The sequence below is a fragment of the Pongo abelii genome, chromosome 16, assembly GCF_028885655.2.
Source record: "Pongo abelii isolate AG06213 chromosome 16, NHGRI_mPonAbe1-v2.0_pri, whole genome shotgun sequence".
NCBI classification, from domain to species: Eukaryota; Metazoa; Chordata; class Mammalia; order Primates; family Hominidae; genus Pongo; species Pongo abelii.
This window is the reverse complement of record NC_072001.2, coordinates 56,689,236-56,708,658: the sequence shown is the minus strand read 5'-3', so window position 1 is coordinate 56,708,658 and position 19,423 is coordinate 56,689,236. Positions and strand designations below refer to the sequence as shown.

At 37.1% G+C, this 19,423-nt stretch overlaps 1 protein-coding gene across 5 annotated transcripts in view; it reads left to right on the top strand.

Moving 5' to 3' along the window:
• Nucleotides 1–19,423, top strand: part of WDR72 (WD repeat domain 72) — a 236,037-nt gene that overhangs the window by 14,853 nt on the left and 201,761 nt on the right. For all 5 annotated transcript variants that reach the window (XM_054531292.1, NM_001131120.1, XM_054531290.1 and 2 more), the window contains 1 exon segment: nt 12,522–12,686. In XM_054531292.1, the coding sequence (XP_054387267.1) occupies nt 12,534–12,686 (153 nt within the window). In that variant the 5' untranslated portion in view covers nt 12,522–12,533.

Below are 19,423 nucleotides of genomic sequence, written 5' to 3'. Positions count from 1 at the left end.
AGCAAAATAAGAGTTCAGCTTTACATTCTTCACATCTCTTCCAATTTCTAGTGAACTCTTGCTTCAGTATCCAGGTCAAACACATCATATAAGAAATATTTACTGAATGTCACCTATGTGGTAGGCAGTGTGCCAGGGACTAAGGATCAAACAATGAAAAGATATACCCACCTTTTTCCAGCTGTAATTTACAGTTTTGCAAAGTGTCCCCACACTGGTGATTTGAGAGGCCCTATGGTTTAGGAGGTGACTGGAAAGTTAACGTTGCTAGAGTAGGTAGCCTATTGCTATTTATATTTTAAAATATATTATTTAAAGACATTTTCACTTTAAAACAGAACAGTTTGGGAGCTGGCAGGTCATCCTGTGAGTGCACAACAGTCAGTGGCTATCAGCAGGACTGCATCACTAGGAAGTTTATTTCTTACATGTGGATATGGTTTTGCAAACTCTAGAGTGGTTTGAGCCCCCTATGGCTTTAAATTATTTATATTTGTAGGCAAGTTTTATGTAATTCAATGCTTCTCATCTTTCTTCATATCAAAGCATAAACGTAGAAAATGATTATTTTCATATACACCAGGTTGAAAGTTTCAGTTCCTCTCACCCCTATAAACTTTTCATAGCTCATTATGTACCATGGCATGCTGATGGGAGGCCCTGATTTAGTTGATTTGTATCACAATAGAGTGTTGGTTATAGAAAGGAGCACAGGAAACTCTGTTATTAAAATCCTGTGTCAATGAGAATGAAAACAGAAACGTTACTGCAGATTTACTACAAGAAGGTACTCCTTTGATTTGAAGAGAAGATTCATTTGATAAAGTTTTTTTTTTGTTTGTTTGAGACGGAGTCTCGCTCTGTCGCCCAGGCTGGAGTGCAGTGGCACGATCTCTGCTCACTGCAAGCTCCACCTCCCAGGTTCATGCCATTCTCCTGCCTCAGCCTCCCGAGTAGCTGGGACTACAGGCGCCCGCCACCACGCCCGGCTAATTTTTTGTATTTTTAGTAGAGTCGGGGTTTCACCGTGTTAGCCAGGATGGTCTTGATTTCCTGACCTCATGATCCACCCGTCTTGGCCTCCCAAAGTGCTGGGATTATAGGCGTGAGTCACTGCGCCCGGCCTGATAAAGATTTTTATGTGGAATATCAAGCTATCACTAGTACTTTAAAAATCAATATTAAAACTGGAAATCCTAATGATTTGGAACATTGCATATGGCTTTTTCTAGAAAGTAAAAATATTCACGAACTTCCTATATTTTGAATGGCTAAAAATCATTTGCAAGTAACAATTTGAAACATCTCTTATTTAGAAACAAATGTGGAAATTATAAACATGAACAGTTTTACTTTATTAACTATAAAAGGTAGGAAGTCCCAAAATAGATCACAAATGCTGTTTTGGTCTTATTTGATATATACCTAAATTTCAATCTATATTAAATATGTAATACTAAAATAACATGTTTAGATTTAGTATTATGCTTTTATTTCGTAGTTATGTATAAATTGCAATGATCTATATGTATAATTGAACTCTATAAAATCAGCTTTTTAACACTTTCATAATTATTACACCTAAAATAAATTTTTTCTTAAAATTATTTTTTTCATTATGCCACCAAGAAATGACAAAATTATATACATATATAATGTGAAAATGGTAGGATATATATAAATGCAACTACATAACTAGCAAGTAATTCATTTACATTGTTTTTTTTTACCTACTGGCTGTGAGCTTCCTGAAGCCCATTCATCCTTTCATCCTGAGAATCCAGTGTGGTATCTGAGTAGGCTGCAGTCAGGAATTTGTGTAGGAATTATTTGAGAGTTACTTAAGAGAAGTTTTGTGTCTGTATGTTTGGTCGTTTATATAATTATTTCCATAGCTGTATTGATTATATGATAAAATGTTGATTACATTGCTTATATGTTACAAAATGCAATATCAAAATATACTTAGTACTAAGATGTACTAAGTACATTTATTTACTATCTATTTGTATTTACCAAGTGTTTAGGTACAAAGTGTAATGTACTACAGTGTTGTAGTTTGTCCTGTGACTAGAGATCCCCATGAGAGAAATTCATTTGACCTCTATAATATAGGTTTTAACTTTATCCCTCTCTGTGGCTATGATGCCTATTTTTTTTTCTTAGCCAAAAGGCAAAGAAGTAATGCTGTTTCTTTCTCAGTGTTCACTTATTTTCTCCAGTGAAAGTATTTATTTTGAATTGCCTTTAAATAGACCAGATTTAAAAATTATCCTACAAAATCCTACCAGCTTGCTTTAGACACCCAAAATATCATTCAGATACTCAAATTTGGTATACAATAATTATAAATTGAGGGCTATGATAGAGGTTTGTAATCTTTTCCAAAGACTTCTTTAAAACTTGTCTAGACACGTAATTATTTGAAACGCAACAGGTGTACTTCTGTCAGGAACATAACTTTCTCCTTCAGACCACAGAGATTCTATACAGAATTTTTAATAAAATGGTTTTTTCCTTTGAGGTTTATTTTCACTTAGAGGTTCCTAGGGAATTATTAGGGATATCAGAAGACATGGATTTATTTTCTATCCTATTGATAGCAAGGCACTAAGTTTCTGGGGTTACTTTTTAAATTTTGCTGGGGAAAAATAAAGAGTCTGAAAAAAGTGACTTCTGATATGTGCAAGCTTTTAATCAGTTCTTTCTCCTCACTGTACAATTCATTTGATCTTTCTCAGAATCTCAGAATTAGAAGTGATCTTAAGAATTATCTAGATCAAGCCAGGTGCAGTGGCTCATGCCTGTAATCCCAGCACTTTGGGAGGCCAAGGCTGGCAGATCACTTGAGGTCAGGAGTTTGAGACCAGCCTGGCCAACATGGTGAAACCCCATCTGTACTAAAAATACAAAAGCTAGCTAGGTGTGGTGGCAGGTGCTTGTAGTCCCAGCTACTCGGGAGGCTGAGACAGGAGAATCGCTTGAACTCGGGAGGCAGAGTTTGCAGTGAGCAGAGATCGTGCCACCACTCCAGCCTGAGTGACAGAGCAAGACTCTTAATCGAAAAAAAAAAAAATCTGGATCACATTTCTCATCATCAGCTTTCTTATAAGTAAGGGGGGGATTACATTAATGATCCAAGGCCACTTGCTCTAAATCCTATGGGAGTTTATGAATAAAATATGCAAGATAATATAATGATAGCATAATATGTATATTTATACCCATATGCTTTTGTTTACGTCATTGTATTTGTTCCTCGTACGAATAGTGAAATGTGGGCAGCTCAGGTGATAGTAACCTAATTTTACTAATTACTGTATTTACAATGTGGTAATAACAGTTATAAATGGTAAAAGCAGCCCTGGAAGTATGTCTCTGAATTTCAGGTATGTTGCACTACACATAGAAAATCTGGATTGTTCAAGATCGATTCTAGGGATCTGATTTCTTGTGGCTTTGGCCTTGGTCCATTTTGTTTTCTAATTTGGTTGTGTTAGGAATCCTGTGGCTATAAAGGTTTTTAACCTGTGAAATGCTTTGATTTACTTTCACTTCCCTAAACTCCAAATTCCTTGTATTTTAACAATACAATAACATTTGTAAATATTTGGATGGGGGGATGTTTTATCATACGTGAGTCTTTAGAACTATATCCTATGAAACTGCTCTGGGCCCTGCGATTATAGCAATAGACAAATGAGACAGAAGTCTCTGCCCTCAGAAAATTTACAATCTACCGAAAGTGAAGTTGAAGTGAGTTTAATTTGAATAAGAATAAAGCAAAAGTGTTATGGTGAAAAAGTTTGACATATGGATTATCCAGAAGTATGAGAGCCAAAATAAAAATAATAGTAGTAAGTTATTAATATTACTCTCTGCTCCACATTGTGTGCATGATCTCATTTCATTCTCACAACAACCCTGTAAGGTATCTTTATTGTTCACATACTATAGATGAAGAAACTGAGGCTCAGAGGGACAAAATGGCTCCAATTTAAGTCTAGCCTGCTTAAAGTTTACACTCTTAATCCACTCCCTCTATTTTGGTATACAGACCTTAAAAATAATGAAAAGAGGAATTTATTCAACCAATATTTATTTTATCCCTATCTTCAAAGCACTGTTCTTCAGGCATTGTAGGGAATCGATGAGTGGCAATTCCTCAGAGATCTAGAACTAGAAATACGATTTGACCCAGCCATCCCATTACTGGGTATATACCCAAAGGACTATAAATCATGCTGCTATAAAGACACATGCACATGTATGTTTATTGCGGCACTATTCACAATAGCAAAGACTTGGAACCAACCCAAATGTCCAACAATGATAGACTGGATTAAGAAAATGTGGCACATATACACCATGGAATACTATGCAGCCATAAAAAATGATGAGTTCATGTCCTTTGTAGGGACATGGATGAAATTGGAAATCATAATTCTCAGTAAACTATCGCAAGGACAAAAAACCAAACACCGCATGTTCTCACTCATAGATGGGAATTGAACAATGAGAACACATGGACACAGGAAGGGGAACATCACACTCCGGGGACTGTTGTGGGGTGAGGTGAGGGGGGAGGGATAACATTAGGAGATATACCTAATGCTAAATGACGAGTTAATGGGTGCAGCACACCAGCATGGCACATGTATACATATGTAACTAACCTGCACATTGTGCACATGTACCCTAAAACTTAAAGTATAATAATAATAAAAAAAAGGAAAGAAAGAAAAGAGGAAAAATGTATCAAAATAAAAAAATGCAAAATCAGAATTAATAAATGCTTAAACATCAAAAAAAAAAAGACTCAAGCATGACAAATTAAACATATGAAAAAACGTCCAACATCATTAGCCATTAGGGCAATAAAAACTACAACAAAATGAGATACCACTACACACTTATTAGAATGGTTAAATTAAAAATACTGACAATACCAAGAGCTGACAAGGATGTGCAGAGTTGTATTCCATTGTATGGATGTACCACTGTTTATGCATTCAACCATTAAAGAACATTTGGGTTGTTTTCAGCTTTTGGCTACCATAAATAAAGCTTCTGTGAACAAAAAAAAAAAAAAAAGAAATGATTCCCATATTTCAGAAGGAATGTAGAAGGAAGAAGCATCAAAATTAGTTGAATCGTGGCTCACGCCTGTAATCCCAGCACTTTGGAAGGCGGAGGCGGGCGGATCACGAGGTCAGGAGATCGAGACCACGGTGAAACCCCGTTCTCTACTAAAAATACAAAAAATTAGCCAGGCGCGGTGGTGGGCGCCTGTAGTCCCAGCTACTCGGGAGGCTGAGGCAGGAGAATGGCGTGAACCCTGGAGGCGGAGCTTACAGTGAGCTGAGATCGCGCCACTGCACTCCATCCTGGGCGACAGAGCGAGACTCCGTCTCAAAAAGAAAAAAAAAATTAGTTGAATCGATTTTTTTCAGTAGAAAAGAATATTTTCTACTATGGGATAGGCAAAATGCTATGTAAGGACTGATCTCTATCCTTAGGGGAAGTGTATCACTTCATTAAGGGAGACATCAATGCAGAGCGGATATTTTCAGGGAGATACAAAACCGGAATACAGGCGACCAGTTATTGGGTAGACAGTGTTGCAAAGATTCAAGTAAGAGAAGCTAATTTTCCAGAGCAATAGGAATATAAATACTGCACCTCAAGAGTTATTTATCCCTTAGTGTAATGTTAATCATTACAAATATATTAATTCCCTTGCAAATGTTCCTTGGAATTTCCTTCTCCTACTGTTCTACTCAGCAGGGTGGATGAATTTCTTTGACTAGTTTCCTAGGTAAAGTTTAAAAAATGACACAAGTCCTTGGGCAAGAGCCAAAGTGCACATTGCCCGTAAAAAAATGCCCAGTTTCCTTTGGAGCAGTGTGACCCAGGAGCTTTCCCTTGTGTACCACTATTTAATTCTTGGCTAAGCACACGTTAGCCAAGCCAAGAGTGAAGGTCAAATGATTTTTGTATGGTGATTTTCGTTGTCTCAATACTAAAAGCTGTGGTGAAAAGAGCAATACAAAGTCAGGGGCAGTATTTCTTAGGAGCAGAATGTTAAAACACGCCCAGGTGTGTCCTTCTCACTACCTCCTTTGCAATCTTCACTTCTATCCCATTTATCTGGTATTCATGAGAGTGAGCTTTTCCCCAAAGGTGAATTTTCCATGTCAATGAAACTTACTATCTATTTAACTCTTGTCTTAGAAATAGTTAAAACTGCTAGTTTCTACTTCCCCCACTTCTTATAATAAAAGTATATTGGACATCTCAGCATCTTTTATTCAGACAGGTGGTTGCCATCAGAGGCAGTAATTGTCTGGGGCTAGAGGACTGCGGAGCCCTCAGGACTGATAGAGATGTAGGCCAATTTGCTCTTACACTAAGGGTCCCAGGACTGCCAGATTCTGCGGCTTTAATGGCAGGTTTTGTGGGCTTTTTGATCTCCTTTCTCTTTGCTGATTCACTTTTTTTTGGTGCTTACTTCAGTTGAAAATCATTATGTTCCTACTTTCTTCACTTTATTCTCCTTCTGTCTCTCATCTGTTGATTTGGATATAAATGAGCTGTCATTTTGCTTTACTTAGGAGAATTTATGTAGGTTTGTCCTATGTGCTTTCATATATAAGAATGTATCTGTTAATTCCCCAAGATTACACCCAATATGAAGTTTTTGCTAAAATAAATGTGTGTGTGCATAATTTTACATATTTTATTCCATTTTAATGGTTACAAGTATTTGTGTTTCTATTTTTTATTCATTCAGATTTAATAATCTATGTTTTCTGGCTGGGTACAGTGGCTCACGCCTGTAATCCCAGCACTTTGGGAGGCCGTGGTGGGCAGATCACCTGAGGTCAGGAGTTCAAGACCAGCTTCGCCAACAAGGTGAAACGCCGTCACTACTAAAAATAAAAAAATTAGCTAGGCATGGTGGTGGGTGCCTGTAATCTCAGTACTCAGGAGGCTGAGGCAGGGGCAGGGGCAAGAGAATTGCTTGAACCCGGGAGTGGAGGTTGCAGTGAGCCGAGATCACGCCATTGCACTTCAGCCTGGGCGACAAGAACGAGACTCCGTCTCAAAAAAAAAAAAAAAAAAAAAGGCTTGTGATCTATATTTTCTCTAAAAATTATTTCACTTACCTTTCCAAATTTTTAACATTAAGTTAATAATATTCTCATTTAAGATATTTGAGTTTACTCATTTTCTCTGTATATTAATTTTGATGTTTTTAGGGCCTTCCTTATCAAACTTGCCATAGATTTCCTCATGTTATTTCTCTTTTCGAAATCTGGGTTTGATTTGTAGATTATTTCTTTTATGTTGTTGTTTTTATGATATATATGGTTTTGTCTGCATTGTTTCCTTTTGCATTCTTTGTATATACCCTGCTCTTCTTTTATATAAGATTTTAATTTGGCTGTTATTTACTTATTAATTTGCTGTCTTTTTTCTTACTAATGTATTTATATGTTTAAGGGTGTAATTTTTTAAATACAAAATCTACATTTGGCAAGTTTTATTATACAAAGTTTTCATACTTTTGAGTCTTAACTACATCAAATTTATATTATGTTTTCTTGGTAGCCCAGGGATCATTTAGATTTTTTTTCAGTTTCCAAACATTCAGACAGGGAATATTTCAAACTTATGTGTTATGCATATGTTACAGGAGTGGGGAAGGAGGCAATTTCAGATTTTTATTGATTGTGGTCGGATAATGTTTCCTAAATGGTATTAATCCTTTTAGATGTTTTGAGACCTGTTTTGTGGTCCAGCAGGGTCACAGTTTTATAAATGTTGTATGCATGGTCTCATTGAAATGTATTTTTATTTAATTCCTAGGTGCAGGAATCTATATATTTTTGTGATGTTACTAATACAAATTATGTGGTTCAAGTATTTAATATCCTTAAATTTTTTTTGTCTGCTTGATCTATTTATTGCCAATTGAAACATGTAAAATCTCTCTGTGTCATAGTTAATTTACCAACTTTTCTTAGTAATTATGCTATATTGTGTTTTACATATTTTGAGACTCTGCTGTTGAGTATCTAGAGACTATTATCCTTTTCTGGTGAATGACTTATTTAATTATGATATAGTGACCACCTCCCCCCCCAACAGTGGTTTTGCTTTAAAGCCCATTTTGTCCAGTACTACATCAGTTTTCTTTTATTACTATTTGCCTGGTGCATTATTATTCACCTCTTTATTTTCAACCTTTCTGCGTTAATTTTTTAGGAATCTTTTGTAAGTAAGATATAGTAGGATATATTCTAATTGATAATTTTTGTCTTTTAACTAGTAAGTTTATTCCATTTATTCGTTCTGTTGCTAGCATTATTTATTCTGATGCTCAAATTGTCCATGGTTTGGCCTGTGGGAGGTCCTTCAAGCAGACTTCTGTGTTCCTTTGATATAGCCTCAGTATTTGAGCACTTCCTTGTTTTAACAACAATTTAGTCCAGTAGCATCTTGCGTTTCCCTGCTCCAGGCCTGGAATCAGCCAGTTTCCCAATAAAACCTGATTCCTTTTTAGTAGAGAATAGTATTTAGAGATGCTATGTAAGCTTATTGCTATTGGAGTGTTGCTTCTCCCAAGACTCCAGCTAACAGAGATGGTAAGTCTGTGTGTGTGTCTGTGTGTGTGTATGTGTGTGTGTGTTTTACATCTACCTTTGTTTTACACCAATTCCTCTAATTCGACTCCAGTACCACAGGGATCATTCAAGTTTTTTCCTTTCCATATTTCTAACTCTTTTTTTCTAATGGTAAGAAATCTGATTCCTGTTGTAAATAAGCAATATACTAATTATTTGCCATCAGTCTGTTATGTAACCAATTTCCTGTAAACGTGCTGCCCTGTCCTCTGTGTGGTTGCCCTCCTGATCATTTTCTGGCTTTAACACTCCTTGTGGACCTGTCCACTGCCTGATGTGTGAATATCCTGCTTAGCCCTGTATTCCTTTACTACATCTGATTACATTTTCAGGCAGCAACTTTTCTCATCCTACCAGTGTTCTCAGGATGTGCAACACCCCCCCAGTGTGCATGCCTTCCTGTCCTCCTTGGGCTTCAACACTTTGTGCCAGACCATCCTTGTAAATGGATGTCCTCCTCACCCTGCCCAAGCTCTGACCCCTCACAGCAGGGCCACTTCCTTCACTGTCCTCACCCCTGTTAGGCTCATGACACTCCTTGTTGAGGAGCCTCATTATGTGAGCTCCTTTCTCACTTGTTCCTGCTCCAATACCCAGTGCCTGACAACCTTGTATAGATTACTCCTCTTCACCCTGCTTAGAGGCTGCAACTTACATGCAGCTGCCCCCACATTTGGACACCTCACTCACCATCCCTGGGCTCTGACTCCGCTGTCTTCCTATCCTGATGCCCTCCTCATACTATTTGAACTCCAACACTCCACTCTTGCTCTGTTCTATTAATACTCCATGGCTTTAGGACTGAATTAGCAAAGAAGGGAAAGGGTTCTATCATTTTTGGAGCTTATGTTAGATAAATATTGGGTCTTTTCACTTAGCATCTATATCTCTTAACATCTCTGATTTATCTTAATGTCTCTGAATTCTTTTTACTCAACATTTTCATTTTTTTTTAATGATTTCTTGCCTTATTCTGGGAAATTTCCTGAAAATTGTATTTAAGTTAATTATTCTCTCTTCACTTGGGTCTATTCTGATTTGTCCTTTTGAGATTTGTTATATTTTAACGATTATGTTTTATTTATAGAAGTAATATTTGTTTCTTTTAAAAGTCTACCTTTCATAAGTTTTTTCTTTGGGTTTTTAATTTCATCTTTTGTCTATTTATTGATTTATAATAATTTATTATATTTGTTCTTCTTTTGAAATATGTTTTAGATTGTTCACTTATTATTAGTTCCTGGGGTACTAATCTTTCTGTTTGCTCATGGTTTATCTTGAATGTTTTATAATTTTTTATTGTAAGATTATTTGCTACTGGGGCTATTTGTTTTACAGAAATCCCATTCACTCTTGATAGTGAGAGTGTCTCAGAATGCCTTAAGTAAAACATTAAACAACTTTATTGAAGTATAATTGACACACACAATATTTATGTGTATACATAAATGCATTTAAAGTATAAATTTGATTAAGTTTTGACATATGTATACCCTCATGAAACCATTACCATAATTAAAATAATGAACTTATCTACCACCTTCAAAAGTTTTCTTACTGCCCATTGTAATGTCATTGTTCTCTGTTCTTTCTTTCCCTGAGCAATCACTGACCTCTTTCTGCCAAACTGTTTTCCATTGTACGTTCCCCCCGTCAGTGTATGAGTTCCAGTTGCTGTACATTCTTCTTAATACTTGTCATGGTCTTTTTTTTCCCCCTGTCTTGCTCTGTAGCCCAGGCTGGAGTGCAGTGGCACAGTCTCAGCTCACTGCAACCTCCACCTTCTGGGTTCAAGCGATTTCCCCACCTCAGCCTCCCAAGGTAGGATTACCAGTGTGTGCCACCATGCCTGGCTAATTTTTGTATTTTTAGTAGAGAGGGAGTTTCACCATGTTGGTCAGGCTGGTCCCGAACTGCTGGGTTCAAGTGCTCCACCTACCTCGGCCTCCCAAAGTGCTGTGATTACAGGCCTGAGACACTGCGTCTAGCCATTAACACTTGTCATGGTCTTCTAAAAAATTTAGATATTCAAATAGGTCTGTAGTGTTTCTGACAAGCCTTTCAATAGTATCATTGACCTGGAAAGAATTTTTTATATATAATTATCATAAAAGTATTATACATAATTCCAGAATCCCCATGTGAAGAAATTCATTCTGGAATTGTATATAATATTAATTTTTTTTTTTTAGTCCCAACCCATTTGTACTTCAGGCTTGACAGATTTTTCTTGGTAGATTTGGAAATACGCTTTCTTATCTTCCTGGGGTAGTTTTTCTGTTCCTCTTTCATTGAACAAGGCCACTTCTGAGAGTTTTGCTTCCTATCCTTACTTAGGCATTAATATGCAAACTGCTAGCCAAAAAGCCACACAATAATTTAGTTCCAATACTTATCGTACCGGTTTTCTGGTTTCTCTTAGTTTTTCACTGCTTGGGATTTTCCAGACTTATTTATAAGCTTGGTCATGAAGCAACAACTTAAAAATAGGTATAATGCATTTTTCTCTGTGTTTGAAGCAGAAGAAGGTCCATGTTCTGGTTACAGTATTATTGAAATCAGAACTCTCTGGGTAGCTTTGTAGTATGATTAATATATATAATCCTGGTATTCAGAATTGCAATGCTCAGAACATTTCCTGTGAAACTTTGGCTTCATGGTGTTTGGATATGGCAGTTAGAATAATGCAAGTGTATTATAGACTAGATAGACTAACATATTGACCTAAGAAGTGAAAATGGGGAACTAGATACTGAATTCCAGACAATGGAACTACAAGGAAAATTTGTGTTCATAGTGTCAGTGCACACCCATGTTTATGTATATTTGTGTGTGTGTAGACATATATAATTGAACATTAGAAATAACATGTATCATAAGTTTTAAAAATTTATATTGATATTTACCCTTTTGGTGGTTTAGCAACAGAAATCCTGCAGGACAGAAGGTTTTCATTTTCTTGACTTTCTCAAAGCAGTGTGGGAAGTATGCTTGGCCCCTTTCTTCTCTCTTTTTGGCATTGTTAATGGGATTAAATATATAATGCTAAATTGTCTCCCAAAATTGTTTGTGTTTCATGAAGGAATGACAATTTGGGAAGAATATTTAACTCAGTGTTTCACAAAATATAATGCACACATCACTGAGTGATACTTTGGGTGGTCATAGATAACATTTTTTGATACTTATGGATTCATTTTAACCCTTGTAACTAACATATGAATGTAGTAATTTCATAAAGATTATTGTTTAGGAAGATACCAAATATAAAAATAGGTAAAATAAAAATTATTATTAAAAATAGAATATGGCAGAAATCATGACAGTCGTACATGAATCTTGAAGACTAGGAAACACTGTTTTTATGGAAAAGATTTATTTTTTTAATAGCAAATTCACCAATTTCAGGTATTTATTACCTTGAAGAGGTAACATTTCTAGGGAGAGAGAGTCTGCAAAGCTGGCTTCAAATTATACCATGTAGACAGCTCTATGCTTCTTGAGAGGCCCAGCAGGACTTTGCAGCAAGTTGGATGTAGCCATAGGAAGAGCTGGGTGTGAAGTGAATACACTCTTCCTTTCTTTCTCTTCATCAATAATAAAGAATTTGAAGATAAGTCATTCTTGTTTGATGAATTAGCAGCGTGCATGGTAATTTCAGTTTCTGATGACTACTTTCTCTTCTAATTGACGGGGAAGCACTCTTTTCCATAGCCCTGGGAGAACACATCATTGAAATTTGGTCATCATAAATCCGCTTGTAATATTATCAGTTTCCTCAAATTTCAAAAAGGTGACCATGTATGCTTCTTCCCTTCTTTGTATGTTCAGGATTCGCCCAAAATGAGGACTTCCCTGCAGGCAGTGGCACTCTGGGGACAGAAGGCCCCTCCCCACAGCATCACTGCCATCATGATCACTGATGACCAGCGAATGATTGTGACTGGAAGTCAAGAGGGTCAGCTCTGTCTCTGGAATCTCTCACATGAACTAAAGGTTAGTGAAAGCTACTTATATTGAAACAGACACCACTCACAAAATATGGACAACTTGCATTTTATATCTGCAATGACAGTGGAAGGTTTGCATGATTGTTAAAAAAGATGCTTATTAAAGTAATAGATTTTACTTCTGAATTTTGAGAAAATAAAGTATATGATTAACCAAGATCATATTTGAAAATTATATTATGAATATTGCTAATCTTAGCTACAGCTAAGTGTTATCATCCTTTAAGCTATGCTGAGTTTTACTATTTTATATCCTGAATTATATGTTTAAGTAACTGAACTACAGGCATCTAAGTATAATTTAAAAAATTATGGCTCATTAATCTAAACAAAGGGCACCCTTGAAAGCCACGATTAACTAAATGAGTAATATCTTAATTATGTGGGTGTTTCTGCTGGTTTGGCCTTCTTGCTATTCTTTCAGTCTCTGCCTGCCTGTGATTTTTACAGATCACATCAAAATGCTCTAAATCCAATTTACTGTTGTCGTCCTTCTATTTCAGAACCTGACCTCACCTAGGATTTGGCCCATTGATTAGCAATTAATTGTCCCTGTCTCAAGTCATAAACATTTAACATATCGGAATAGATATTTACTTAACTCTAGCAGTCTCTAGACCCAATTTGAACATTTAAACTAATGATGTAGTTAAAGTATACTGCCCTCATTAAGAAGCCTTTTAAAGATCAAAGACTATTTTTAGCCTTTAAAGTTTGTCCCTTTAAAACCTAAATTAACAATTAATTGTAATTCTATTTTATAGTGTAATTAATTAACATCTCCCATCACTGAACAGTTCTACTACAGGACTGCCAAGAACTGCATTGCAGACCAGCTCAGCTCAATGTTAATGAACGTTCTTGAAGGAAGGATGGGTATTATTGCAACAGTTGTGCTTTAAAAATAATGGCTCCCTTTGAAAATTAAAACATTAATTTTCTATTATAGTTTAAACTCAGACTTCTAAGTGACTAAAATATCTTACTTATTTTTAATGTTTAAGTGTATTATTTTCTGGCTAGAATAGTTGTGTAATAATATGTAGGTCACTATAAGCTTAAGAAATCTGGAATTCTAGCATCTTCATATTTATAAAGGCATTGCTAATATTTATTCAACATTTGTTTAGCATACATTTGTTGAATGCATGCTATAAGTTGTGTGGTATGGTGGGTACTCATTTGTAAATTCAAATGTGAATGATAAGACCTGGTGCTGGCTGCCCAGGAGGTTACAATGCAGTACAGAAAAAAACGGGCTACTGTGGCACAGTTATGATATAAGGTACTCTAAGTAGGGAATGGTCTGCACTCCATATTTAGTGGAGAAGTTATGCCATGTGTCTCTTAGGAGCAAGTCTTCTGCTTGGATTCAGAGCAGTGGTTCTTACAGGGAGCAATTTTCCTCCCAAGAGACATCTGTTACTATCTACAGACATTTTGGTTGTCACAATTGAAGGATGAGGTGGCATGTAGTGGGTGGAGCCAGAGATACTACAGACGTCATATAGTGCACGTGACAGCTCCTCACAATAAATAATTTTTCCATTCCAAATGCCAAGAGTGCTGATACAGAGAAATCCAGGGATAGAGATATGGGCTGGGAATAGGAATTAGATTGGTGAGAGTGGAAGAAGCAAAGTTATTCTCCATTAAGGAGACTGCCTGTGCTTGGAGGAAAGGGAGGAGCTGTCTGTTTCCTTAACCTAGGTGTGAAAAAGGATCAAAGAGAGGTAAGGCCAGAGGGGAAGACAGGGGCCTATGCGTGAAGTTTAGATGACAAGTGAAGGAATTTATATTGAATTCTCGAGAACTATAGAGGAGATTTAAGTTGGGGATGGGATCAGCTTTGTGTTTTTGAAATTCACTTTGAGGACATTGTGCAAAAGTTAATTACACAAAGAAGTTATTGATTCGTATGAATGTGAGATACTCCATGTAAAGATTTTCCTGAACATTTTCTACAGCTAACCATAGAGACAGACTGAATAAATAGCATCTCTTATTTTCCCACGAATCTTGCCCCCGACATTGCAACTAATCAACTATTAGTAGGAGAAACTCCAGACTGAAAAAAATCAAGGGCATTTTTCAGTTCTCAACAAATCCTCTTGTTATCCATAAGGTGGTCAAGTGAGTAGATTAATGGGTTAATACTTAGTGGTTTAATTTTATTTTTGTTTAAAAAATGTGTATATAAAGAAATAATTTGGGTAGGGGTAGAAGAAAAAGGAGTCCTTGAGGACAGAAGAGACTGTACAAAAGGACATAACTACATGGGTGACTGAGTCACTGTAGGGCAGCATCTCAGGGAGAGGATGGTAGGAAGAACAGAAGGAAGTCAGGCATGGGAGGTTGTAAAGTGAACAGGGAGCCATTTATTTTCTCTTCATACTAAATTTGGAAAGTTCTTTCCCCCTCCAAAAGTATGTAGGTAAGAGAATACATCAGATTCTGTGGTCTTAAACACTCGCTTGCCACCATGCAAAATGGAAAAACAAACCAGGGACACTTATTTACGCTTTCATTAGGCAAACTACACAGGTACTTTTTGTTCTAGGCACAAATCCCTCCTCCAAGTTTCTCGGAGTCCGGTACGGGAGACAGACTTGTAAACAGGAATTTGTAAGGCACTGAAATACTTTCCATCTCTCTGAATTTGACTGTTCTACATATCTCCTGTAAGTGGAATCATACAGTATTTGTCTGTTTGTGATTGGCTTATTTTGTTTAGTATAATGTCTTCAAGGTTTAGTCATGCTGGAGCATATGACAGTATTTCCTTTCTTCTTAAGTTTGAATAATATTCCAATGTATGTATATACCACATTTTGTTTATCTGTTCATCTATGGATACATACATGGGTTGCTTCCACCTTTTGGCTATTGTGAATGATGCTGGGTGCACATGGGTGTACACATAACTGTTTGTATCCTTGCTTTCAACTCTTTTGGGTACATACTGAGAAATGGAATTGCTGGTTCATGTAGTAATTCTATTTTTGAAATTATTTTTAATTGACACATAATTTTTTACATATTTATGGGGTGTTAATTCTATTGCAAATTTTTTGAGGCACTCCTATGGTGGCTGCACACTTTGCATTCCCACCTGCAGTACACAGGGCAACCAATTTCCCTGTATCCTCACCAATGCTAGTTACTTTTTTTTTTTTTGGTAATAGCCATTCTAATGGATGTTAAGTGGTATCTTGTTATGTTTTTGAATGGAAAGCCTTTCTGAGAGTGATGCTTGAGCTGAGTTCTAAAGAATGCACAGGAATTGAAGGTGAGTTTGCAGACACAGGGAATGACAAGTGTGTGTGAAAGACATGAGCATTTTGCCATAAGGGAACTGGTAAAAGTAGTTGAATAGACCTGGAGCATACATGGTGAATTAGAGGTGACAGGCTCATCCGGAAAGGACGGGATGAGTCCAGCATGGAATCCTACAGGCTGAGGGGTTTATAAGTTTTGTTTTGTTTTTTTCACTAGATAGAGCTAACAGCACATGATAATTAAAAGCAGTGGTGATTTTAAGGGCTTTAGAGGATATTTTATGTGAGAAGATGACATAATACTATTCAATTGTATTTGGGTTTTAGAAGATCACTTGCTAGCAATGTGAAGGGCATGTTGGAGAAAGGGGGAGCTGACATCAGGGACAGGGACTATGGCTAGCAGACTTCTACTATAATTTACTCAAGAAAGGTTTTGAGGATAAACCAAATGAGTGGCAGTGAGGATGAAGAGGAGATGAAAACTGGAAAGACATTAAAAAGAGAGAATGGACAGAACTGAGAAACTGATTGGATGTAGGGTAAGGGAGCAGGAACAGCCAAGGATCTTTCCCAGATTTGGGGTTTGGGAGCTGAGTGGGACTGGTAGAATGATGGTATTATTCATTTGCATAAGGAATAAAGGGGATTGGAGAATAGGAATAGGGAAGGAAAAAAGGTGGCATAAGTTCTGCACGTCTCAGAGTGCCCAAGTATTCAATAGGGTTTGAAGATGTGCCTCAGTCTTTCCTTGACCATGTGCAGTGGGATGGCAGGGCACAGGGGAGCTAGAGAATAAGTGTTTCCCTGTCTTGGGCTTCTCACTGCATGCCTAGATGATACATGCTGCCTTTGAGTTCAAAGTCTGACTCCCATAGCCCTCCAGTTTCCCCAGAATTTTGTGAAGTCTACCAGTGAGGAGCTTCTCCAAATCCCGTGCCAGCAAATTCTTTACTTGGGTGTACTGGTATTGATTGCTTGTTTTCTTAAAAGCATAGAGAAAGGTGAGGTGAATATCCTGTCAGATAGATTCCCCTAGTATTGCTATGTTCTGCTCTTCTGCCTGTCTAATACTCAGAAAGAAACACAACAAAATGAAGAAGAGCAATGTGTGGAGACAAAGAATGGAGATCTTAGTCAAGTGCCAGCCCTCATATTTACCAACTCTGTGATACTGGGCGAATGACTTATATTCTTTGAGCTTCAATTTCCTCAACTGTTAAATGGGGATTTAAACACTATTCTGTGATTGTGTTTTTGTCTGGAATATGGTAGATGTTCATTGATGTGGTTTGGCTCTGTCGCCATCCAAATTTCACCTCGAATTGTATCTCCCACAATTCCCACATGTTGTGGGAAGAACCCAGGGGTAGATAATTGAATCATGAGGCTGGTCTTTCTCATGCTATTCTCTTGAAAGTGAGTTAGTCTCACAAGATCTGATGGTTTTAAAAAGGGGAGTTTCCCTGCCCAATCTCTCTCTTTGCCTGCTGCCATCCAGGTAACATGTGACTTGCTCCTCCTTGCCTCCCACCATGATTGGGAGGCCTCCCCAGCCATGTGGAACTGTAAGTCCATTAAACTTCTTTCTTTTGTAAATTGCCTGGTCTCAGTTATGTCTTTATCAGCGGTGTGAAAACAGACTAATACATTCATCAAGTTGCGCGTTCTTTTCAGTCTCCCATTGTGTTGTTGGAAGTACCTGGAGGTGATGGTGGTGGTCAGGAGGAAACAATGCTTCATAAAAGTAGAGCTAATGGACAACGGGAAAGGTCTCGTGGATTTCATCATGACAATGACTAAGTGTGATTGTAGAATTTTTGAATTTTGTTATTCTTCACAGCAGTTCTACAACATGGCAAATGAGGAAATTTTAGGGAACTGTCACAGCTTATTCAAATATATGTGGGGATTTAGTAGTAGAATGAGGACTTCATATGAAAGACCATGATGTTCTGTTCTGATATTTTGTCCATGGTAGATTTTCTCTGGAGGAGGGAATATCCTTGATGTTCCCTCATTTATTGCTTAATTTGGCTTTTAATAGACTGGAAAGGGATTAAATGCACAGGGATATGCACCCCTGAGTGCGATGACAGAGAAAGATAGTATGTTGTTCTCTGAGATGGAACCTTTTGGACTTCTCAGGAAAAAGGTAGAGCGAACTTGAATTGTGCAGGATTCTAATCAACCACAAAACACTTCTTGTAGCACTAAAAAGTTAGTCTGACAACAGATCTTTTGAGAAGGAAATATTTCTGATTATGATAGAAATGATACAAAGGCAGAGAACAATTATGTCATGAAATAATTTGTCCTCATTAATATGGCTGAGTTACTATCTACATATGTTCATATAGTTCAGAAAAAACATAATAGATATTAATTCATTTGGAAAATAGATTTTTATTACCCACAAGACATTTGCTAGCTATTCAAATTCAATTTTTGGTCTTTTTTTTTTTTTTTTTTAGACAGAGTCTCAGAGTCTCACTCTGTCACCCAGGCTGGAGTGCAGTGATGAGATCCACTACACCCAGCTAATTTTTGTATTTTTAATAGAGATGGCATTTCACTATGTTGGCTAGGCTGGTCTCGAATGTCTGACCTCAAGTGATCCACCCACCTCAGTCTCCCAAAGTGCTGGGATTACAGGCATGAGCCACCGACCGCGCCGGGGCAATGTTTGGTTTATTATTGACAACTCTTTCTCCATCTGAGGAGATCTTACATGTTTTCTGTTTTGTAATTTAATTTTCATCATCTTGTTTTACAAAATACTGAGGAATTTACCTCTTTCACATATGAGATAGTAGGGGAATTAGCCCTTAGTGTCATATTTTTAAAATTTTCTTGTAGGAGAAAAACAGTGGGTGTTTGTTTTTTCTTGAGATGGGATCTCACTCTGTCACCCAGGCTGGAGTGAAGTGGCATGAGCTCAGCTTGCTGCAGCCTTGACTGTTAGAGCTCAAGTGATTCTTCCACCTTAGCCTCCTGAGTAGCTGGGATCACAGATGTGTGCCACCATGCCCAGCTAATTTTTTAAAATTATTTGTAGAAATGAGGTCTCACTACGTTTCCCAGGCTGGTCTTGAATTTCTGGATTCAAGTGATCCTCTTGCCTCTGCCTGCCAAAGTGCTGGGATTATAAACGTGGACCACCATGCTTGGCCAGCATCGATATTTTAAAGAATCATTTAGTTAAAATTTTGTTTTTAACGTAGAAAGGTTAATTTTAGTATTTCTGAGGCAGGAAGATAAATAAGATATTTTTAAAAAGTATTTCAATAGACTATTTTTGAAAGCAGTTTTAGGTTTGAAGCAAAACTGACTGGAAGGTACAGGGAGTTTCAGTACATACCTGATCAGCCCCGCCCCCCTCCCAACATACATGTACACACAGTCTCCCTCACCATTAACATCCCACACTACAGCAGTGTATATA